Source organism: Melanerpes formicivorus, unplaced genomic scaffold (genome assembly GCF_026170545.1).
Source record: "Melanerpes formicivorus ecotype bairdi unplaced genomic scaffold, bMelFor1.0.p_v2 SCAF_11, whole genome shotgun sequence".
Taxonomy (NCBI): Eukaryota; Metazoa; Chordata; class Aves; order Piciformes; family Picidae; genus Melanerpes; species Melanerpes formicivorus.
The window spans coordinates 13,630,111-13,654,603 of record NW_027142363.1 but is presented as its reverse complement, the minus strand read 5'-3'; the positions used below and the strand labels follow the sequence as shown (position 1 = coordinate 13,654,603).

At 40.1% G+C, this 24,493-nt stretch overlaps 1 protein-coding gene across 2 annotated transcripts in view; it reads left to right on the top strand.

Moving 5' to 3' along the window:
* Positions 1–20,725, top strand: part of HLCS (holocarboxylase synthetase) — a 126,834-nt gene extending 106,109 nt beyond the window's left edge. For both annotated transcript variants that reach the window (XM_068144595.1, XM_068144596.1), the window contains 5 exons: positions 10,449–10,516; positions 11,653–11,813; positions 14,856–14,970; positions 19,485–19,698; positions 20,204–20,725. In XM_068144595.1, coding sequence (XP_068000696.1) covers positions 10,449–10,516; positions 11,653–11,813; positions 14,856–14,970; positions 19,485–19,698; positions 20,204–20,375 — 730 coding nt within the window. In that variant the 3' untranslated portion in view covers positions 20,376–20,725. The remainder of the gene's footprint in view (positions 1–10,448; positions 10,517–11,652; positions 11,814–14,855; positions 14,971–19,484; positions 19,699–20,203) is intronic.
* The last annotated feature ends 3,768 nt before the right edge of the window (positions 20,726–24,493 follow it).

The window sequence follows — 24,493 nt, the reverse complement described above, 5'->3', positions numbered from 1 at the left end:
GATGTAGGGTTTGCAGGGGATTATTTACAAATTTACAATATCTACAATATATACAAAGATATACAACAGAGTAACACAGAAATGAGAGTGACCCCCCTCTGGACAGAGAGGGGGGTTCCCCACCTCCTCTTTCCCCTCTCTCCCCCCTTTCCCCAGATTAGGTTAGAAGAGAGAGAGAGCGAAAGAAAGAAGTTAAAAACAGTTTTGTGTTAATTGGAAGGGAGTTAATATACAGGCCTGGTATCTTATCGGCCTCAAGGCCGAAGCCTTGGCAGAAAGCCCAGGACAGAAAGCTGTTGCCTGAAGAAGAGGCGGAAGCAAGACTGACTGAGAAGTGCTGGAAATGTCCAGTATAGTCCCAGCTCAGAAGTGCTTCCTCCCACTCATCCAATGAAATTAGTTTAGACTATTCCTTCCGTTTACCAACTTCCGTCCACCATATTCCCTTTCTTAAGGGGGGCAACGTCAACCGGCCACAGTCCACCCCTTCTAAACAATTTCATTGGCTGTTCATACTGTCCATCTAATCCAAAACGATATTTACAGTTCGTGAGTAAAGTTCATAGTCCATTCCGGCTATGCTCAGATGTAGATGATTCAAAAGTCCAAGAAAATCAGAAAATGAGAAAAATGGAAAACAGTTCATTTCTTCACCGATGAAGCGAAGAAAAGGGAAACAGGGAAATCTCAGGGTCTCTTAGTTGACTCAGGGCTCTCAGGGATCTCAGGGTTCGTGCACCGTAGACTCCTCGTTGATTCTTCCTTTGGACGCGATGTAGCTGTACAGCAGTTCGAAATTAACCTCTTTCAGCTAAAGTTAAATTTCTTTGTGGAATACACTGAATTTCACCATTCTCTTGCATTACCCAATAAGTGCGACCCGGACCTTCAGCTGAAACCACCCCTCGGACAGGTTTAGCCTCTCCTGAGGGTGAAAATACCCAAACAGTTTTACCTAACAGATTCCTTTCTCTAACAACAGGAACTCTATCACCTTCTACTTTCCGTAGCAAATCTGAATGTGCAGGTCCAGCTCGGTTCACTGAACCTCTACTGTTTACCAGCCAGGTTGCTTGTGCTAAATGTTTTTCCCAGTTTTTCAAAGATCCACCTCCCATGGCTTTGAGAGTGGTCTTCAACAAACCGTTGTAGCGTTCAATCTTCCCTGAAGCTGGCGCATAGTAGGGAATGTGGAATATCCACTCAATACCGTGCTCTTTTGCCCAGTTCTTTACAAGGTTGTTCTTGAAATGAGTTCCGTTGTCTGACTCAATCCTCTCTGGAGTTCCATGTCTCCACAGGATCTGTCTCTCCAGACCAAGAATGGTGTTGCGTGCAGTTGCATGTGGAACTGGATAAGTTTCCAACCATCCAGTGTTTGCCTCTACCATAGTAAGCACGTATTGCTTACCAGAACGAGAACGTGGTAGAGTGATGTAGTCAATTTGCCAAGCTTCACCATACTTGTACTTGGACCATCTGTCACCATACCACAAGGGCTTAAGTCGTTTTGCCTGCTTAATAGCAGCACAAATGTCACAGTCATGGATGACTTGTGTGATAGCATCCATGGAAATGTCTATGGATCTGTCACGAGCCCATTGGTATGTTGCATCTCTGCCTTGATGTCCTGACGAATCATGAGCCCACCGAGCTAAGAATATCTCACCTCGGTGTTTCCAGTCGAGATCAAGATTAGAGTCCATGTCTACTTGAGAAACTCTTGCAGCTAGATCTGCCTGATGGTTGTGTTGCTGTTCCTCAGTAGCTTTGCTCTTAGGAATGTGAGCATCAATGTGTCTCACTTTCACTGGAATTCTCTCGATTCGATCAGCAATGTCCTGCCCCACGTTGGGCGCCAATAAAAAAAATGTGGTGGGTTTGGAAGGGTAAGGCCGAGAAGCCTCCTCCCTTCCCCCTTGTAAGGTAAAGGGAAAGAAACTTGAAGGGAAAGGAAAAAAAAAAACTCGCAAGCTGAATTAGCAAAGCAGTGGAGCTATATTTACAAAGCGATGTAGGGTTTGCAGGGGATTATTTACAAATTTACAATATCTACAATATATACAAAGATATACAACAGAGTAACACAGAAATGAGAGTGACCCCCCTCTGGACAGAGAGGGGGGTTCCCCACCTCCTCTTTCCCCTCTCTCCCCCCTTTCCCCAGATTAGGTTAGAAGAGAGAGAGAGCGAAAGAAAGAAGTTAAAAACAGTTTTGTGTTAATTGGAAGGGAGTTAATATACAGGCCTGGTATCTTATCGGCCTCAAGGCCGAAGCCTTGGCAGAAAGCCCAGGACAGAAAGCTGTTGCCTGAAGAAGAGGCGGAAGCAAGACTGACTGAGAAGTGCTGGAAATGTCCAGTATAGTCCCAGCTCAGAAGTGCTTCCTCCCACTCATCCAATGAAATTAGTTTAGACTATTCCTTCCGTTTACCAACTTCCGTCCACCATATTCCCTTTCTTAAGGGGGGCAACGTCAACCGGCCACACTTCCCCAAAGGTAAAAATCTAATCTATAGGCCACAAGACATGTCAAACAATGTGGAAAATATGCTACCTCTGTGTTTTAGCGTAGGGAAGCTGTTGAGGGTGTCTTTAGAAGGAGGAGATAAAAGGTAAAATTATTCTTCAGTTGACATTGGATTAGGAAGAGTAGAAATTTGCTCCATCCTTGGGTTTATAGCATGAACCACACTGTCATTATCACAAACCACCAGGCCCTAAATTTGAAGTACAATATATGTATGCTGCAGGCATTAGATAAAAGAAACAAAAGCAAATCGCAGAAGAAAATGTAAAGGCTTTTAGCATGTTCTCTTAACTATAAATGATTTCTGTGATTTTAAGGATGATTGGGTTTGATGGAACTTTTCAGCAGTAAAAGGGCAAAGGAAAAATTATGAATCTACGAAAAATAATTTCATTGGTAATTTTTAAAGTCTTCTATAGTTACTTAGCAAGGAATGGGTAGCTTTATATTGAAATGATTTAGGTTTTCCCAGTTTACAGTGGAAACTTCTGTGAAGGATCTGGGGAGGACAGCTAGTTTCTGCTCGCATAGAATTCTTTTTCAAGCACATGGTATGTCCAGTGCCTTTTATGTTTAACCCTGTTTGAGTAGCTACTTGGGAATAAATTCATCACTTCTCTGGTGAAACATGGCAACTGTTTAGCAACTTGTATGATTGAAGACAGGAAATCAAGTACTGTCTTAGTAAATTGCAGAGAAATTTTCATAAGGAAATGTAATTACCCAGCCTAGAAATTGGCCAGAATATAATGTTAAGATCGCTGCGTATGCAAAAAGTTCTCAGTTTGCTATTTAAGTGGGAGGTGATTTTAAGTAATATTGTATGAATTTGGAATCACAGTGCATTACTTTTGAGATTGTTGTGCTTGCAGTGTCTCACAATCTAAGATAGTGAGTCAAATACTGATCCAAAATCTATTTGCCATCTTACTGAAATGCTGTTGTTTCTTGTCATACTGTTTGGGGATTACTTTTTCATCACCATCTGAGGTGCTTTTCCTCTCTTAAAGGTCAGAGAACAATTCAGGCTGGAAGGGATATTTAAAGATCATCTAGTCCAAATGTCCTGCAATAAGCAGGGACATCTTCAGCTAGATCATATTGCTCAGAGCCTGATTCAATCTGACCTGGAATATTTCCAGGAATAGGGTGTCTACCATCTCTCTGCCCAATCTGTTCCAGTGTTTTACACCATCAATGTAATCAGTTTCTTCATTATGTCTGTTCTGAATCTACCTTCTTTTTGTTTAAAACCACTACACCTTGTCCTGTCACTACAGGCCAGGTCATGTCCAGCTTTTCATCAGCCAGTAACCCCAAGTCCTCCTCTGCAGAGCTGCTCTCAATCCCTCCATCTCACATGCTATATTGATACTGGAGATTGCCCCAACCCATGTGCAAGACATTGCACTTGGCCTTGTTGAACCTCATGAGATTCACATGGAGCCACGTCTTGAGCTCCTGAATCTAATGAAGTGTGATGAAATTACTGTGAAAAGTGACATCACTACAGGCTGCGCTGATCTGTACGGTTTACATTTTTTATAACATCCATACTGTGCTTACTTTGAACGAGAGTGCTTAGATCTGGGTTTGATCAATATGTTTATAACATTCTATTCTGCTCTGAAGATTCCTAACATGTTATGATAAATATGTTTCACTGCTTTCCAGTAACTGTTCTGATTCTTAGATCTTGGCACTGCGGTTATTTCTTTAATGAGGTCCGGTTCATTTCTGTTTGTCCTGTGTCGGGTTTTCAGTATGCTCCAGGTAGGTTTTTCAGATAAAGAAAAGTAATGAAAAGATTGCTTATTATAGGAGGGAAAAAAAATATAAATTAAAAATGTTCAAAACAGCAGAGGTTTTTGCTTTCCAAAATAAAAGTTAAAGCAACTTAAAGTCCTAAACTCTCCTCACATCTCCCTTGGAAACTCCCTCCTTTACGGTAACTTTGTGGTCTTAATGATATTCACAGAGAAGCTGATTTACTGAATAAAGAGGTTCTTTAAGTTTTCAGTTTTGGAACATTACCAGTGTGTCTGAACCCAGGTTTCAAATTTTACTGGCATTTTGTTGGCAAACCATTTTTTTGGAGCCCTTTCTTATTTGGGTATGTTTCCTGACACCTTTGGCTGTATGGTACTGTGCTTTAAAATTCTCTTTTTCTTTTTTGGTTTTTTTTTTTTTTTAAGAGGAAAAGCCTATAAACATATACAAAGGACTAATTATAAAATATCTGATACAAAAATAGAAAGACAAGGAAACTACCAGTTGAAAAATGCAGTGAGCAGGAAAAAAATGAGCATTTAATGGTAGAGTTTTACCCTGCTTGTTCAGCAGGCCTGATTCTCAAGGCAATTCTACGAGCAAAGCATGCACTAATCCGAGGCCGTGATACAGTAATTTAAATCAGGCTTAAGTATATGAGTGGTAAGAAAGAGATGGTTTAGCCTTCCCTCTATCCACTGGCCTCTTTTACTGTTGCTTCCCTTTTGCCAGCAGCAGTGTTCATTTATGGTGAGCCAGATAGGACCATTGATCCAGATGAAAAATAGCTCATGTGACTTTGCACTCCTTACAGTCTTCCGGTAGTTCCATTGAAACTATGTTGTTATTAGTGCCCTACCCTCACAAGGCTAGCCAACTAGCCAAAGTATACTTAGGTTTCTAACCTATGTCATTCATAGTACCAACACATTTTTCTTTAAGGAAAATGGTGTGACTGGTGTAAGACAGTTTTCTATTTTGTAGACTTTGTTGCAGCAAGGTACAAGGAACTTGGAATCCAACATTACAGTACTTTTTTGTTTTCTACAAGTCTGTGACATTGTAATCCCTTAGCACATTTTCTCACTGAGGTAGAACTTTAATGTATCTAAGGAGTTCAAAAACAATTGGACACTAGAAGGTCTTTCTGTACTGACATTGCTATAGGGAAACCTTCTATAACGTGAAAGAAGCTATGAAGTTTTGCAACACAACAGGAGAGTACATTCATGTTGCAGTGTATTCTAGCACATATTTTGCTTGCTGGATGCAGGCAAAGTTAAAGCAGTGCAGAGTGGTAAGATTTCTATCAGTTAAATAAGCCTTAGCAGGATTCAGGCTGGAGGTCAGGAGGAAGTTTTACACAGAGAGCGTGATTGCCCATTGGAATGGGCTGCCCGGGGAGGTGGCGGAGTCGCCACCGCTGGAGGTGTTCAGGAGGAGACTTGACAGGGTGCTTGGTTGCATGGTTTAGTTGGTTGGGTGGTGTTGGATGATAGGTTGGACACAATGATCTTGAAGTCTCTGCCAACCTGGTCTGGTCTGGTCTGGTCTGGTCTATTCTATTCTATTCTATTCTATTCTATTCTATTAACAGTTTAGGTGTTCTGCCTTTGTCAGCTGTGGGTGTCAATCTTTTGGGAGCCTGCATATTACATCTGATGGTATAAAATATACTGTATGGAAAGTGGGAGATGAATAAAATTAAATATTTAGGCTAGTAAGAGAGTGTAAATATTAATCTAGAATCCTACTTGAGATGGAGATTACAGTGAACAGCCTTTGGGCTAAATTACTAGTTTAGTAGCTAACAGCTAGTTTCTGACTGATGTCAGCTGAAACTTGGTATCTGGGAACACCAGAGATACCAAGTTTCTGTACATTTCCTGGAGTCAAGGAATCACACAGATTGGAAGGGATCCCTGAAGGTCTCTAGTCCAACCTACTTCATTCAGGCAGGGTCAACAATGAATTCAGACCAGCTTGCTCAGGGCTCTTTCTAATCAGACCTTGGGAAGTCCAAGGATGAAAATACTCCATAGTCTCTCTAGGCATCCTGTTCCAGTGCTTAGTGCATTTTTTTCTTATCATGTAGCAGTAGAAGTTCTCATTGGCTTGCTTCTTGTCAATGTCTACTATAGCTGAGCTTCAGCTTTCCTATCATCATCCTTGTTTCTCTGGGTAGGGTTTCTGCATTTCTCCTTCGGAGCATTTCTTTTGTGAGTTTTGTGAGTTTTTTGTGAGTTTCTTTTGTGTATTCTTTTTACAGTCGTGAATTCTCTTTTTAGCCAAACCAGACTTGTCGTCATTGTTCATCCACTTTATTTTGCTTCCTCCTGGGATGGACCATTATTGGACCATTATATTGCTTGTGGGACCATGTCTGTTGAGCTCCCTTCCCCTTCAGAGCTGCCTATCCTAAGATCCCATTTATCAAGTCCATGAATAAACTCAAATCTGCTCTTGTGAAATCCAGGGTTTGTACTCTGTCACTTACCTTGCTTATTCCTCAGAATCCTGAACAGCATTGCTTCATAGTTGCTATGGCCAAAAGCTGTGGTGCCATAGATAACCACTTGCTTAATTGATTCTCCCTTGTTTGTAGCAGATCAAGTAAATCACTCCAGTTAATCATCTGATACTTGTTTTAAGAGCTTGTTCCTAGCATCCCCCACAAACCAGCTGCATTGCCTGCATCCCATTTTGTTTGCCTTTTGACAGATACTGGGAGATGGGAGTCTGCAGTACAGATCCAGAGTTTTACCTCTTCTGATTGGCCAGCACGCCCTCTGGAAGGCCATTCAGCACACAGAGCTTGGAATCCCATACAGCATCGTGGAGTTGCAGGCTATAGAAACAAGATGGAGGGGAGTGGAGGAGAGTTTAGGAAAAATATTTGTAGGCACACTGCTTATTTTCAAATTGAACAGAGTGCACAGAACTAATGGCTATAAAATAATAAAGCTAGCATAAAGGGTGCCTTTTTATCCAAAACAATGCAAGAAACTGGTAAAAAGTCATGCTGCTTTCCATTTGACTAAAAATTGAAGTTGGTTTTAGTCACTTTTAGAATGCTCTGTAAACAAACTACTTGAGAATGAGCTTTTCAGAGAAGGAACTCGAAGTGACAGGAGAAATCTGGCCATAACTCACCCTTTTTGTGCCCAGGTATTTTTAACATCTGGAATGTAATGCTGCCTATTGCAATACCTCTGCAATAGTGTAACACAGCAGGATGCATTAATGAGAATTTCAACTTCAAACCCACAACATCAATGAAATTTATAGTTGTCAGGCTGCTAACATCATTCAAACGTAGTTTTTGTGGTTTCATTTCCCATTTTATGTTCATGTAGGAAGAAAAAGCATGGCAGTGGCAGTGGCTAGCCGTGAAGACAAAGTCCTTAGACTTGAAATTTCGATAAAACAATTAAGTGTTGTTTATTCCTCTTCACAGCATTTATAGTGTGCACTGTTGTGCTGGAATATCTCTCTCAATATTTCATCTGGTTTAATATTCTTGAATACCAAAAGTGCCTTGCTCACATTTTGGAAAATACCACAAAAATGTTCAAAGCAGAAAGGAAAAATTTACTTAAACTTCTGGTATCATCCTCCACAGTCGTATAGGTGCTGTCTGATTTCCTTCTTGATGAGTAAATTTGTCTTCAGATGTTTCTCTGTTCTTCTACCTGGGTGTGGTCTTTTGACTTACGATGTAGAGCACACTAGTTAAAGAGCGCAGAAAGGAACAGAGCATTTCTTGAAGGCAAAGAAAAAAATTTGTGAGGAAAATGTGGTGAGCACTGTGATTAAGTCACTCTGCAGAAAAATGAAATGGTTAAACCTGCAACTGATTAAGTTGAAAGAAAAGAAGGGAAGTCAATAACTAAAAAAGTGCACGTACAGTTACTCTCTCTGGTAAGGAAAACCCAAGTTGTTTCTCCTGGAGGAAAAACTAACAAGCACACACAATTTCCAAAGCTCTGAACTTTTGGGGGATGGTTTTGTGGAGTTTTTTGATTATCATAGGCTTCACGGTAAATCCAGCACAATCTCAGGAAGTAGTAAAAATAAATCTATCTGTCTCTTGCTGTATCAGTCTGGGTATTAACAGCTTCCCCATGTTGTGTCCATTAAGGAAGTTCTTCATGGCCCTTAAAAGTACAAACTTGATCTCTGCATTTAATATGTTGTTACCTGCTGCCAAGCCTCTAATAGCTACATTCATATGTTCAGTTAATCTTATCTCTTTGTTCTCGAAGCCTGTGTTTTGGATTCATAACTAACTTTTTTCCTGCTCTGATTATTTTCCTCCCATCGTGGCAGCACGTGACTTTTTTTTGCCCTTTTTTTTCCCCCTTTCCCTATTTGAAAGCAAATCTGTGAATGGAGAAGTAACAGATATCAATGTATTTCGACAAAGCCTGTAATCTCTTCATAACTGTACTTCCAAATTTAAATTAGGTTTTCATGTTGCAAAACCACGAACTTGGTGGTGTAATTCAAATCACGCTGTTCCCGGAAGACAAGGCTGAAGCCTCGTGAGTCTCCTAAGAGAGGATTTTCCCTTAGGTCCCAGCATAAGAGATGTATTTTTCACCTTTAACCTTTGTGTTAAAAGTTGGAGGTAGATAGGTGAGCCTTGGTCTCATGTGTAGGATCCAAAGGAAGGAGCTATTGAGCTGTATTTCATGTAAACTGAAAGGAGCTGGCAAAGAGACCTTCTAGCTGTTGCTCTTTGACAATGTCTCGCTGATTTAGAAGTAATGTGGGATAATGTTGTGGAGCCTGTTAGAGCTTTTGTCAGCTTGAGTTTGAATATTTCTAATAAGCAAAGGCATTTGTGGTCCAGACTTTGCTTTGGGCCCTTCAATAGCCTCACAAGTTGGTCATCCTGAAAACAAGTCAGCCATCTGAAATATACTCTGAAACCCTGGGGAGCCTACTTGGATTTTGCTGCTGATGCAGCCCCAAGGGTTACCAAAACCCTGCTTTTCAACCTGCAGAGCAGGATGGATGACAGTTCCTTAGCTTGTCACCTACCTAAAGATGTATGTGTGGCAGGGAGACGCTTCTGCTTGCAGCTGGTCCTTGCTGTCTGTGGATACTTGCTTGAGTGCAGAACTTGAAACAGCTTTCATACATATCTGAAATGCAGCAGAACTAATTTTGAACAGTACTCTGCTGGTTTGGACTGCACTTATCTCCAAGACAAGATTGCTTTTATATGGATGAACAACATGATATTTGTGCTCTTATTAGGAGTAGACTTGTAGGCTATACATCACTTTCTGGGTTTCCCTTGCTGGCAGCATCCTGAATATCTGATTTATCTGTTAAATAAATTCCTGAACATGTGAAATGGAGTGAGATTGTAGTACAGTTCAGATCTGTTTTAAAGTGGTTTGAATGAAGTTCTCACAGTAGGGTTTTTTTTCTTCTTTTTTTCCTTTCTTTCTTTCTTTTTTTTTTTTAAAGTCTAGCATTGACTCATTTGGTGGTGTTAAAGTGCATTTTCTACTTATCCCCAGAGGAAAGTTAGTATTCTTTTAAGTGAAACTATTTTGAAAGCAGAACACAAGCCTAAAATAAGCCAGTGTTCTCTAGAGTTCTCAGAAGGTGTAGATTTATTTACTGTAGTTAAATCATAATTAGTTCTCAGGGGATAGTGTATCTTTTAAACTGCTTTATTGCCACCATATTGGTTTTCTAAATAATCAGAAACTGCTGCTCTTATATTCTGTAGTATGAACAAAAAATTTACTTTAAGTAGAAACAAATGTCTCGAATTGCTAGTTGTCACTTACTGAAGATAGTGATATGCAAAAAACAAGCACTCCAAGAGAGCATGAAGAAATAATGTATGTATGTTGTCAGAAGGCACCTTAACTCAACTATGGCTCTAACTTTTTTCCCAGTGTAATAGATACAGTAATGTTTTACATTATCATTTTTCAGGGTTGTTTATTATTTTTTATTAATATTCTAAAGCTTTCAGGTCAAGAATAAATGTTAACTGAAAACGGATAACTGGTAGTGCAATGTTAACGTAAAATATGACCTGATATTTAAGCCTAGATTTTCATGAATGTAGCTTAGTGTTCCAGCTGATAAGCATGGGGTGTTTTCTTTTCCTAATTGGCAGGTTAATGTTTGAGTTGCCTGAGGAGATGGGTTTAATAGCGATTGCTGTTCGACAAACACAAGGGAAAGGTAAGTTTCCTTCTGATGCTAATAAATATGTATTAAACATGTGAAATAAGGCATTTTAATGTCATCTAGCTGCCTTAAGGATACATTACGAGTATTTCTGATACTATAATCTATAGAATAATTGTGTCCTCTTCTCCTCCCGCTTGAACTCTGGATTCAAACTCAAAGCCTAAGTTAGCAGAGACCAAAGTAAACATTTTCAGGATGTTTGGTGGCTTTTGCAGAAATGATTTAGTGGTCTTCTAGTTTCTGCCAAAACTTCTCCCCAGTCATGGAAACAGCCATCACTACATTTAGTGTAATACAGACTTCCAAATCAGAACTCTTTTTTGATTTAACTGGAACAAGACTGGGTCTTGACTTTCTCTCAGATAGTGGTTCCCTGATTCTGCAGGACCTGCCTGAACTGTCATGTGGGCTTTTACACTCTTTTGCAGTTAAATATAAGCAAGTCCTGTCTCTTTACCAGGAGGGTGCTACCACTGATTTAAAGCTACATTCATTTTATTAGAAGCCTAATAAGTTCTTCTGAGTCCAAATCTACATGAAAATGGTGATCTGGCTTTCAGTACAGATCTGGCTTGTGTCAAGGTGATTCACAATGTGGATGGATTATTAGATGCACAAAGAGCATCTTTAGAAATAGGTCTTCATTTAAAGAAAGCAAGATTTTTTAAAAGAATAATATAGGATCATACAATTGTTTTGGCTGGAAAAGACCTCTAAGATCATCAAGTCCCTCTATCAACCTGACACCACCACGGGCGTTAAGCTGTGTCCCAAAGTGCCACGTCCACATGTTTTTTGAACACCTCCAGGGATTGTGGCTCTGCCATCTCTCTGGGCAGACTATTCCAATGTGTATACCAGGAAAACCCTGGTAATAAGTCATGTAGGACACTGGAGGAGACTGAGTAGCAGTATCCCCATGAATTAACCTGCTGTTTTTTAAAGAACAAGATTTGGACTTTAACAGTTTTTCTTTCAAAGATAGTTTGGAAACAGGACTTAGAGTTGATTATTGGGTGGATACCACTGAATCTTTCTCTTTTGTAGCTGCCTACATTAACAAAGTGATCTTTTTACAAATACCTGTTTCTTGAGTTGAAGTTAACATCTTTTCTCTCCCTTCTGAGGTCGTGGTGGAAATGTTTGGCTCAGTCCTGTGGGCTGTGCACTATCCACTTTACATCTCACCATTCCTCTACATTCCAACCTGGGCCAGAGAATTCCTTTTATTCAACACCTGATGTCCTTGGCAGTGGTAGAGGCAGTTAGATCAATACCAGGATATGAGGTATGTCATTCTAATTTATCTTGAAATTCCTCTTTCCATTTTCATTAAATTCAGATTTAGCTGTGTTCTTCTGTGCATTGCATGACCAAATGCATAGTGCAGTTCTTCAGCACTACTATAGTGGCAAACTTAGCCTTCATACATGCTTGATTATTTATGTTTTAAGAAATGTAGTATACATAAGATGAATACTGTCTTTTACTGAGTTGATCAACTATACTACACTCATTGCACTCAAATCTCATGAAACTTAAGACTCAGTCTTCAGCAGTAAAGAAAATGTCAGTTTTGTTTGTCTAACAATTGAGTTAATTTGTTTTGATTTTGAAGGAGTTGGGGGGAAAGGGAGGAGGGAAAATAAAACTGACAAATCCTTTTCTGCTTTTTCCGTGGGTGCTGTTTCAGTGGTCACTTTATCCCTTTAAAAGGATTTTTCCAACCCTTGTTTAAGGTTGAAAACTGATTTCTAAAGCAAGAACATAGGAGTATTGCTCTCAAGAGGGAATCAAGTGTCCTGTCATCAGTATTAAAATGAAGAACCAGTCTTCTTCATCACCTCATATATCTTCTTTTTAATGTTACCATTTCCTAATATTTGCTAACTATAAAACTTCGGTATTTTACAGAAGTAGTTAACTAAAGCATATGTTTCCTATATTACTGAAAATCAATGACTTATACACATTTACACATGAACTTTATTATAGTGGCACCCAGTAGCTTTGCTGTAGTTTAGGGTCTGTCAGCCTTTCCATTAAAAGCTTCTAACTTCAGTGCTTCATAACTTGACTATAAAACCAAAATGCTTCAGGCTAAAATTTGCAATAGAAAATATTTGGCGAGAGTGACTAATTTAACCATTTACAATAGAAGGGTCAAGCATTAGCTTTGTAAAATATGAGTCTGACTGGGGAAGGAGTTAACTTCTGAATGGAGGTGGTTTTGCTTCCGTACACCTACCCTGCTATGCCGTGGCATTTTTAATTTTCTTCCATTCAAGAGGAGAAATGCAACTGAAGTACTAAATATTTAATATTTACAAACCATTTATATACTGCACTTAACTACACATAGCACATGTGCAATGCATAGCTTGCTGTGACCAAGAGTGAATCTCTTTTATGGTTACATCCACCCTAGACAATGGGGTGGATTGTTAAGAGTCTGGTCTCAAATATGTTAAAGCAAAGAAATTTCAGAGATTTACCAGAAAGTTAATGCTTAAATTTGCTTTTTAGACTTAAGTAACACAGTGCTTTTATGTCAGGTAAACATCCAAGCAGCAGCTGCAAACAGTGGGCTAATCTGCAGATGAGGTTTCATTTTCTCCTCAAAATTTCCATCTCTGTGGGTTTATGTCAGAATTGTAATGATACTCTCACACACTTTTAATGTCGTTCCCTATACCCAAATGCCAAGTCATGATTTTCATTCAAAACTCTGAAATACCTTCATCTCAGTTTGTCAGCCAGCCATAATTTTTAGGATTGCCATGAATGCTGTCTATGCTAAACAGACACCAACTGAGTCTTTGTTCTGGGTCCTCATGGAGAAAATCTGACTGCTCAATTGGAAGCTTTACTGTCAGATGTTAGTGCTGCAAGTGTAAATGGGCTTTATATCAAGAGAATTCTTTGCTTTCCCATTCTGAGAACAGCAGGCATCTCTCTCCAGTAAGTGAAGATAAGAATGTGCTCTCGTTCTAGCGTATTTTGTGATACCCATAATTTCTCTGACAAGTGAATAGTTGTGCAGTACCTTGTAACTTCATTTTGTGGCAAAGTCTCTGCTGCTGTGTAGTTCATGTCTTGTGAATGCCCACTTGGTTGTTCTTCATGCTCATGTGTCACTTAATTGCAGAAATGGTGGCTGGCGTATGTTTTCCTTAAGTATGATCTACTGAATAGATCTTCAGAAGATCTCTTAACACTGATAGTACTGTTGAACAGTGTCACACTTTCCATGTCTCAGGAATCTTCTATAAATCTTTTCCCAGTGTGAAGGGTCCAGTTGTTTCCTATAATTAATATGAATTCATGATACTCTCTCTTATAATGCTTTGATAGCAAAATCAGGTAGTATTTCCTGTCAGTGTATGTGTAATGGACTCCTCTCTGGCCTTTAAATCTGTCAGGAAAGTAGACATGCACCCAGGTGCAGTTTTCACACATCCTGTAAAGGGATTTCATAATCTACAATAGGAGGGAATGTGACTCTTGTAGTCCTGGAGCACCTCCCATAATTTGCCTCTGGGGATACAGTCATGTGCAGTTTTTCAAACTGCAGGAAGCACATTTGCTTTCTTTTTGTGTTTAAGTAGCCGGTGCAAAGTTCAGTTCAGTCCTGTAGTTTCAACAAAAACTTCTCTATTGCACTGGAACGCTGTCACACAGCACAGTTTGTGTTTCCAGCTCCATGGTGTCGCTTGAGCGTAGCTGCCGAAAGCGTGAATATATTTAGGACATTACTGAAGTATTGACAGAGTTGTGAACTGGAATTTCTCCTGTCTGCTGAATTTCCTTTCTGAAATTCAAGATATCATTGTTGTCTTGGCTGGTTTCTGCAAGGGTCCTCAAATATGGTGGTGATGATGTTGTGGGCTTATCCTGACTGTGTATCAGCAGTGAGTCCTATGAGCTGCCACAGTTTGCATCTTGCTTGATTAGCACTTTTAAATCTTTAATAGTGAAGGAAATTATGTCTGTGAAACCTCACAGTTTTGAGACTGAATATCCCTAGTGTCTTTGGCCTCCTTTTGGTCACTCTTTTATTATCTGCCATTATTTAATTTAAATAAATAGACACATTTCTCTGACAGCTGCAAACCTCTGAAGTAAATCACGTAACCACATTACTTTTTCACTAGCATTTGTGGAACAATTAAATAAGTTCTCATTATGACAAACAGTTAACAGTGCCACATTTGGTGTGGCACAGAGGTATGGAAGATACAGAGCTATGGAATGATGAATATGATGTTTTCTGATAAAATCAGCATCAAAGAGCAAAGGCCTTTCTAAGTGTATGTTCTTCTTTCTTTAGGATATTGATCTGCGAGTAAAATGGCCAAATGATATTTACTACAGTGATCTCATGAAGCTTGGGGGAGTTCTGGTAAAGTCTACACTTCTTGAAACAACATTTCATGTACTTATTGGTAAATGTCTATTTTCAAGGTTTTCTTTATACTGTGGTTTTGTTTTTTTTTCCCCCAAAGAAATTCGTTGTTACTGTCTTTATGGGTTCAAACGATAAGGACAAGAACAAATAATGACAGCAGGCATAAGCAAATAAGCTGCAATACTAAATGAAAAGGAAGCACAAAAAAGTAAATGTTTTCATTCTTCTTAATAATTCCATATGCTTGAGAAAGAAAATGTAAATGCAAGCATCTGGGCTGATGTAATGGAGTTCAAAGAAAGAGCATGGCAGGAGAGAAGGAAAATGTGCTCCTTGATCCATTGCAAAGCTAGTAGAATAGTCTGAAGAAATTTATCCTATTTTCAATGTTATTTTCTTTTTGTCCTTCTCAATATGACAAGTAGTTAAATTAAGAATGTGCCTTTTAAATCTGGAGAAAAGGAGCTGTGCACACACAGGGATGTTTTAATTTCTCCTCTCATCCATTTAAAATCCATTCCTAACTCGTTTCTGATGATACCTTTCTCAAAGCCAGAACATTGCTAGTGAAGCAGCAGTACAGTAATGATGTGATGAATGAATCACTTTCTGTAGTTCTCTCAGAATGTAAAATCTGTGAACCAGTTGGGAAGGCTGGGTGACAGGGCAAAGAGTGACAGTCTGTTCGTTGTGAAGACAAACTTTCCATTCATAGATTCACAGTATCACAGTATCGCTAAGGTTGGAAGAGACCTCAAAGATCATCGAGTCCAACCTGTCACTACAGGCCTCATGACTAGACCATGGCACCAAGTGCCACGTCCAATCTCCTCTTGAACACCTCCAGGGACGGTGACTCCACCACCTCCCTGGGCAGCCCATTCCAGTGACCAATGACTCTCTTGGTGAAGAACTTTCTCCTCACCTCGAGCCTAAACTTCCCGTGGCGCAGCTTGAGACTGTGTCCTCTTGTTCTGGTGCAGCATGCAGCAGAAGGACCTGGATGTTCTTGCACAAAATATTGATTCACAGAATACCAGATTGGAAGGGACCTCAAGGACCACCTAGTCCGATCTTTCAGCGTAAGAATATAGTTTATAATGAGATGGTCCAGCACTCTGTCAAGCTGGGCCTTGAAAGAGTTTAATGTAGGGGAATCTACCACCCCCCTTGGGAATTTATTTCAATGTTTAATAGTTCAAATGGTGAAAAATTCTGCCTGGGTAGCTGGTTCCAAAAAGGTAGCACAACCAATCTCAAAAAGACTGTGAGTGTATTTTTCAGGAAGTCCAAGTACTGTAACACGGGAAGACATTTAGGTGCACAAATGAGATGGTTTTAGCATTTCAAGTCTGACAATCATCCTGCTATTTGTTAAGGAAATTTTTTTCCCGGACCAGCAGGAGCACAAATCCATCAAACATGCTTAGAAACCTGCCAGCAGAGCTCTAGGTTCTGATTCCAAAAATAATTCTCTCTGCTGTGTCTAAAAACTTGAAATAAAGATCCTTAGCAAGTCTAAAAGTTTAAAGAAAATGATCATAGTATCATAGTATCATTCAGGGTTGGAAGGGACCACAAGGATCATCTAGTTCCAACCCCCCTGCCATGGGCAGGGACACCCCACACTAGATCAGGCTGACCAGAGCCTCATCCAGCCTGCTCTTAAACACCTCCAGGGATGGGGCCTCAACCACCTCCCTGGACAACCCATTCCAGGGTTTCACCACTCTCATGGTGAAGAACCTCCTCCTCACATCTAGCCTGAATCTCCCCACCTCCAGCTTCATTCCATTCCCCCTAGTCCTATCACTACCTGACATCCTGAGAAGTCCTTCCCCAGCCTTCCTGTAGGCCCCCTTCAGATCCTGGAAGGCCACAATTAGGTCACCTCGGAGCCTAATTGATGATAAAGGAGCCTAAATGATGATAATACTTGGTTTATATTTGAATGTAGCATAATAGATATGTGAAGTCCCTTGCAAAGGGAGTATGGGCATGATATGATTTCTGTCAAGGTGCTGTAAATTTTAAGGCCAGAACAAGAGTTGAAGTAGTCCCCCCCTCCTTCTGTGAAACATGCACAGCCATTAAATTTTCAGTTCTGATTCTGTAATTATCTGATTCTGTAATCTACATATACAGAATGAAAGCTGCACCGAGACACTTAGGATGTCTCTCTGTGCCCAGTCAACCATTTACTGCTTCCTTACATTTTTCCATGACTTGTTCTGGTTAACGAAAGAACAGCAGAAATTACTCCAAAAAAAATAGGTCACCTTACCAAAATCTCTTTGCACATTACGTGTTTGGGTTGGACCTTGTATTTCTTACTCTAAACACCAAACCACTCAAATTCAAATGGAAACTTTCTGTAGGCATTCTCTCTGGTGTCCCATAGGAGTCATCATGGTGGTGATGGGTCTGAGTGTGCACTTTCTCATCAACTTTCTTTCATCTGGTATCTTCTGAGACTTACTTGCCATGTACTAGTCCAAGGATTTTTTTTTCCCCATCGTTTTCAGAGATGTATGCTGCTGCGACTAGTGGTTGTGATAACTTCTAACATTTTAGTATTAGTAGTAGCAACAGGAAAGGTAAACCATTAGAATCATCCTCTTTCTACAGTCATGCAGATTCCTTACCTATACCTCAGTTTTACATGGCACTCATAAATAGTATCCCATATATGAGAGTGATGATTAAAATCAAAGATCAGCTGTGTGACTTCAAAACACTGAGAAGTACCTCACAAGGAAAGGCAAAGGACAGACTTGCTTTCTTACCTGTACCATGTGCTCAAGGCCTCACAGATGACACAGTTCATGTTCATACTTTTAAACATGTTTTATAATTTTTTTTTTGCTTTTAAGAACTTAATTGTTGCAGGACTTGTGGAAGAAGAGTTCTGCAGAAGAATGCACTTCGTTAATGTGAGGGACAGACTCAGAGCAGACGTAGGTAGCCAAACACGAGTGGAATGTGCAGGACAGCCAACATGCTGGACCTGCAAAAGCTCTGTCTGCCTCTGTGTGCAGCTAAGGCATGTCCAAAGAGTGCAGAGATGCTGAAGGCAGGGCTAGCTCTAGGACTGGAAGATGTATCAGCCACATCAGCATGCTGCAGGATCAGCCCTCAGTGTTTGTTTTCCACTGGTCTCACAGAGGCGATGTCCAGGTGCCTTGGGAGCCCTGATCACCTAACGTTTTTCAAATTAGCTTGCTGCATTCTTACCGCCCAGTTTATCTCCAGAGGCTTCTGCCTCAGCTGACCTCACCATCTCAGTCTATCTGGTAACTGTTTCAATTTTTGTTTGCCAAGTAGAGGTCTCTCTGTATATAACCCTGAGTGCTCTGAGCCTGCAGATGAACTCCAAGGCCCCGTTTTGCACCCTGAAGCTACCAGTCACAGCTTACTAGCCAGGGTCACTCTTCATTTGTATTTAAACGTAAACAGCTGAGGTAGGGTTTGCTGGCATGACACATTTTACTTTCCAGTGCATTTTCCTTTGTCTCCTCATTTCCATAGGATCAACCTATGGGGATTGCTATCACCATGGCTTTCTCTGCACACGTTCTCTGGCTAGTTGAAAGTTGAACACTCCTCTTTGCTGAAGAGATCCTTCTCCCCATAGTTAATTGCTTCTTTATATGAATAGTCTCATTCACAGCAGATTTCCAAAACAGTGCATCTGGACCTTCTTGCAGATGAAGGTTTAACATGTCTGAACCTGATTGACAAACAGAGGTTTTGTCCCGTATGTCAGAGGAAGGAAAAAAAAATTTAGGAAAAAAGGAAAATAACCAGGTAATACAATATATTTCTTTACATCCCTCGAAGGCTGTTTCAGCAGACTGCAAAAGAGGCCCCAAGAGCCATATTTAAATTAAAAGAAGTGTTCTGCCAGTGCTGTTCTAGCTGGGGAAATCTCAGCGAGAGGCTTGAGGCTTCTAAAGCATATGCTTTGGTAAGATAGATTAAGCAAACCGGAGTCTTGCATGGCAAAGTTAAATATTCTGGGCTTTTCAGAGCAAGCTGAACAAGGGTTATCAACTGAGTCAAAAGACTTCACTTTCAGAAAAGGCAGTCAGCTCGCTGTAGTAAACAGAAGGATCTCTGAACCAGATTTTAGACTGAAAGTCTCCATCTTCGGGTACAATCAATGATTGACTCTCAATTAGCTAATGATTTGTCAGCTTCCAGGGAGTAAAAGAATTTGTCACTTTTATGTTGCTGTAACCAGTGTGCAAATTACCATTTGCCATCTTCCTAAAGCCTTATTGACAGGAAGGAGTGCTGTTGAAAGGCTGCATTGCATTCACTTCTGCAGTTCTGAGGGGGTGTTGTAAGGGGAAGGAACAAGTAAAATATGGACTTAGATTTGTAAGGAAAACTTAAAAGTGTAAGAAAATTCAGAAAAACAGTTACTGGAAAGAAACATCCTTAAAGATAATCTTACCAGGTAGTTGTATAAAGTACTGAGTTTCTAGTGGCAACAGAATGTTCCTATTTACAGATCCTGTCCCCTTCCTTTGTTTTTTTTTTCTTCAGGTGTTGGATTTAATGTGAGTAACAGCAACCCTACCATATGCATCAATGATCTCATCACAAAATTTAATAAGGAAGAGGGGACAGAGCTGAAGCCTTTAACTCCTGACTGTCTTATTGCAAGGACTGTAACTGTGCTAGAGAGGCTTATAGATATTTTTCAGGAGAAAGGGCCCAATGGAGTTCTTCCCCGTTACTACAAGTACTGGGTACACAGGTAAGTTTAATGTTCTTCTTGAACTTTCTTTCAAGAACATTGAAAAGAACTCATGGATGTCCTGTCTTTTTCTACTAGATCTCATTGCCTTTAATACTAGTGACCAAAGTAAAGTATACTTCCAAGTAGGATGTAATTTTTTAAGAGAGAATAAAAGTAGCACATGGTAAAATCAATGGACTAGCATGAGTTAAAGAATGCTCCTAGGTATTTTACATGTATCATCTCAAAACAAAGGGAATTGGGAATGATTTGTTTAGTGATGAAGCCACTCTGCTCATGCCTTTCATGAAATACAGACTGTTTGGATTAACTCCAACTCTGCTAATACCATAGGAAGAAATTAAAGCAGGTAGAAAATGCTGCTGGGCATTCTTCTCTGTAAAGGAGCAGTGAAGTGGGAAATAAAAATACTCAGCTAGACATTTGTCTTCTAAGCTGTATTTAATGGTTTGTGCAATGTCCACCAGTGAATTCTTAACCACCTGGTTCTCTTTGTTTGCAGTGGTAAGCAAGTCCGCCTGCACAGTGAGGAGGGCCCGACTGCATGGATAGTTGGCATAGATGATTATGGGTTCCTTCAAGTCCACGAAGAAGGCAAGGGTGTAGAGTCTGTGCACCCAGATGGCAACTCTTTCGACATGCTGAGAAACCTCATAATCCCAAAGCATGAGTAGTCCTTAGAGCTCACAGTGCAAAGGGAGGCTGTTAAGTATTTGCTCTGAGCAGCTGAATTGGCTTGAAGGTGGGAAGGGCAGCTTGATTTTATTTTTTTAATTCTGATTTTCCAACATCTTTGCTCTGACCTGGATAACTTTGACAGTTAAGAAAAGGTAATTATCTCATTGCTGAAGGCCTTTATTCTTTTAGTAACTTAAAAACACATCTATGTTGCCATTCTTTGTGAGCATCTATTCTTTAAGAGAAGCCTGGATGCAAAGGAATACTTTGCAATGGACAGAACTTTCTTTTCTTTTACGCACTGTATTTGATAAACTGAAGTGAGTAAATATTGCCTTTTCATGTCTCTGTGTTTTTACTTTGCTTTAGCACAATGCAATCAAATACTTCTATTTTTACTGAGGTTTTTTTAAACTAAACTCTATCTGCAGTGGAAACAACTGGAAGTGCTCATTTTATACTTCTGAATTTACTGGGATTACCACTGTGTTACAGCTCAGGTTTAAGTGTAGAGCCTTGTGATTTGGTTCTTCTGTCGTCTCCGGTCTGTAACTCTTCCATGGCTGTCTTAACTTTCTGGGGAGTTTTCTCCCAGCATTTAAGAACTGTGTTTGGTTATCCAAGTTACTTGTACTCTCCTCTGTCAGTTGCATCTGAGTAAATAATCTTGTGTATCCTTCAAATCCTAGTCTGCCAAGAAGCTTCAGCCCCTTCAAACATGGTCCACTGGAGTACTGTGTCACCTAATTGCAATCTTCTCATCTGGGTTGTTGTAGAATCCCATTTCAGGAGAGTGAAGTCCTAATTAATTTAGAGTTTAATAGTAACTCCTTTGTAATGGCAATGAAGGTAAGTGAATATATAAAAGAAAGTGTTCAGGTCAGTCTTAAAACCCCTGCTGTGAACAACCACTACAGTGAAAAGGAAGAAACATGCAGGTAACCTGTGTCTGAATTCTCTTCCATTGTTGCTGTTGTCACTCTCTTTCCCAAAGCAGGGCATCTGGTTTTGGTGCTAACCATAAAAAGCAAGAAGTTTAACACCTGCTGACCTTGCTCTGGAGGCTGGCATCAACAGTTCAAGGTCAGGTGTAGTGACTTGGCCATGGTTGGAAAGCATCACGAAGCAGGCATGTGGCAGCTGCCATGCAGTGGCACCTTGTCAGGTTTTTCTCCTGGGCAAGGCAAATTTGTACCAGGAGGCTTGGCCACCACAGCACTTCAAAAAGTTCTCTGCAAATGAGAAGGCTGTCATAGGTGTGATGTGGCCAGGTTCATTTCCTCAAGTAGGCAGCACTTCCTATTACATTGCTTTGTCCCTACTGAAGGTGGATCAGCCAAATTGGTTTCCACAAAGGACTTCTGTCTACCAGCCAGAAATGGGTGTTTTAAGTTAAAGTTCACCTCATAAACAATCCAAGCATGCTAGTAGATTGTTTCAGTTACAAAGCCAAGAAATCTTAAAACAAGGAAACTAGTCTGTAATGGTAATTTAGAGTAATCCTCACATATTAGGGTTTAGGTGGTTTGGCAGCAAGTGCTTGAAATTAAGTTGTCCCTAATATATTTAGGATTTTATGCTCCATATCACAGGAGATTTGTCTGTGTGCCTGGTTGTCCATGCCCTGCTGTTTTATTTTCCCCTGTGACCCCCATCATATGAGACTGCACACCAATATTTCATAGACCTGTACAGCAGAGTGCAGACAGCTGTTAATTGGCATAGTTAAAATGATACACATGAACACCAGCTTTTGGGGTTTCCCACCAGATGCTTTCAAAATGGCTTTGGGCTGTTAATTTTTGGCAGCTACCTTCATTTTGGAATCAAATATTGATGCATATTATAATCAAATGAAACTTGTCTGGGTTAATATAAGTTTAAGTAAAAATAAAAAGCCGTTTATATATGTATATGAAAAATGTGTATATGTGCATATACATGCCCACATCTTCCTTAGGCATCTTCACTTCTTGTACCTGTTCCTCCAAGGAGCTTATGAGCAACACATGCTGCTGCAGGTCAGCTGTGGAAAGCATAGCTCTGGTACTATTTTTCCAGTCACAGAGTTTTACAAAACTTTAGATCTGTGCCTCAATCCAGTATTTGTAGCTAAAACACTGTTTCTGCTTTGGTGCTTTAGGGTATGCCAGTGGGAAGCATTTAATTTTGCTCATATTCCATATAGAATGATGAAGACGTGTGGAGATTTTCTTTAGTGACCAGGTCATAGATCAGGTTTTGACTTGAACTGTGTCTTTAAAACTCACTCTCCTTTTGCTAGGGACAAGTACTGTAAAAGAACGATGAAGGGCAGAATGGACCTGCAAATCTTCCCTCAGCTATGCTGCCATAGGGTCAGAGCAGCAGGCAGAGGGATTTTTAATGTCAATTCTGCAATATTTCCTGGTTGCTGTTTTTCCTTTTAGATTGCATCATAGCCTTCTTAATGAAAAGCTTGCTCTATTCTCACTTTGAGGTGTAAGATTATTCCACAAAGTGCTGCATTGGACAGAAACTTACCATTGAATTTCCTTTCCACAAATGGTAGCTGAGTTGTGGATGTGTCAGAGCTGGTGGTGCTAAGAGAATGTACCCCTTTGCCTCTGCTCTTCGGTAGCCTGTTCTATGTGTGTAAGTCTGCCAGCTGTCTTGAGGGAATGGCCTTGAGTTGGATGAAGCATTTCTTGGAAATTTGACCTTTCCTTCAGAAGAAACAAAGAATGTCACAAAGAGAATTCCCATCATATAGACAGCAACTACATGAGGTCCTGACTAGCAGCTATTAATGCCATGAGAGCCAGTGAACCTCCCTGGGCCATGCTCACCTTAAGGGACATAAGCAGCGCAGCCAGTAGTCTTGTTCTTTCTATCCCAAACTTGGCACACTCAGAAAGGCACAACATTTATGTTTGAAATTCATTGTTGTTATTGTTCTTTATGCAGGACAGACAGATGTGGTGTAGAGTGTCTCTGGAAATAGGTATGGAGTGAATCAGACAACTCCTGATGCAGAAGTAATGCACGGAAGATGTTTCATTTCACTCAACTGTCTAGATTAGTAAAACACCTCTTTCATTGTGAGGCTGATGTCATATCTTAAACTATTCTCTTGATGAAGTGCTTTCAAAAAAAACACTTATTACAGTGTCTGTATTTCTGTGACTTCATTTTTCTCCTCCTGGGCTCTGTTATAACGTTTCTCATTACACATTGTGAAAATATTTGTAGAGATTGTTTATTGATCGGAAAACTTCTGCTGAGCAGGCTGAGCGTGTTGGCATGTGTCCGTGTGCAGAAAGAGTAAGTGGGTTGTGTCCAGTCAGCAACAATGCTGCTTCCAAAGGTTTGAAAAAGTAATAAAGTCCTTAACATTTAAGAGTTCAAGCAGTATGCCTCACTTCTAGTAAAAGGTTTTATAAGACTTCAGAGCATATTTTTTTTTACTGTAGCCAACAAATAGATGTACTTCAAGGGCTATTACCTAGAAATGATGTTAAAGCATTTTAATTCTTTATGCTGCTGCTTCATTGTGCAACTTCTTTTCTTTCCTTTTTTACAACTCAGCTGCACGACATCATCAGTCTGAACAATTACTCTCTGCAGCTACTCTGTAATATACAGTAGCCATATAAAAAGAGAAATTAAGTGCAGCTTAATATCCGTCCTGACAAAGCTTTGTGCAGCGAAGAGTTGAGTCCCAGGGGTGACCGCTTTGATAAAAGCATTTGCATGCACAAGTTACGGCAGAGATGCACAACACTGATCAGACACCAAAGAAATTAAATGAGGAAAGGAGAGAGGTCAAAAACTGATGGTGCACAGCAGGCTGCGGTCATGTAGCGCACAACTCGGAGGGAAGAAGTGCAGGGAAGAATTGTAAAGCACTGTCGGGCTTCAGTATCCTGCATTAGTGTGTTTCATTAGTGATGCTGGGTTATTTTCACTGCTTCAAGAGTTGTCCTCTGAAATGCACCACAGCTAAAAGACAGTGGAAAAAAGCTCTTGTGTTTTATAGTACCTTAACTCTCAAATATAGCACAGAACACAACTGAAATGAAAACCTTCTGTTTTGTAGTAAAAAGAAGAAGAAAGAAACCCCCAGCTTGCTTTT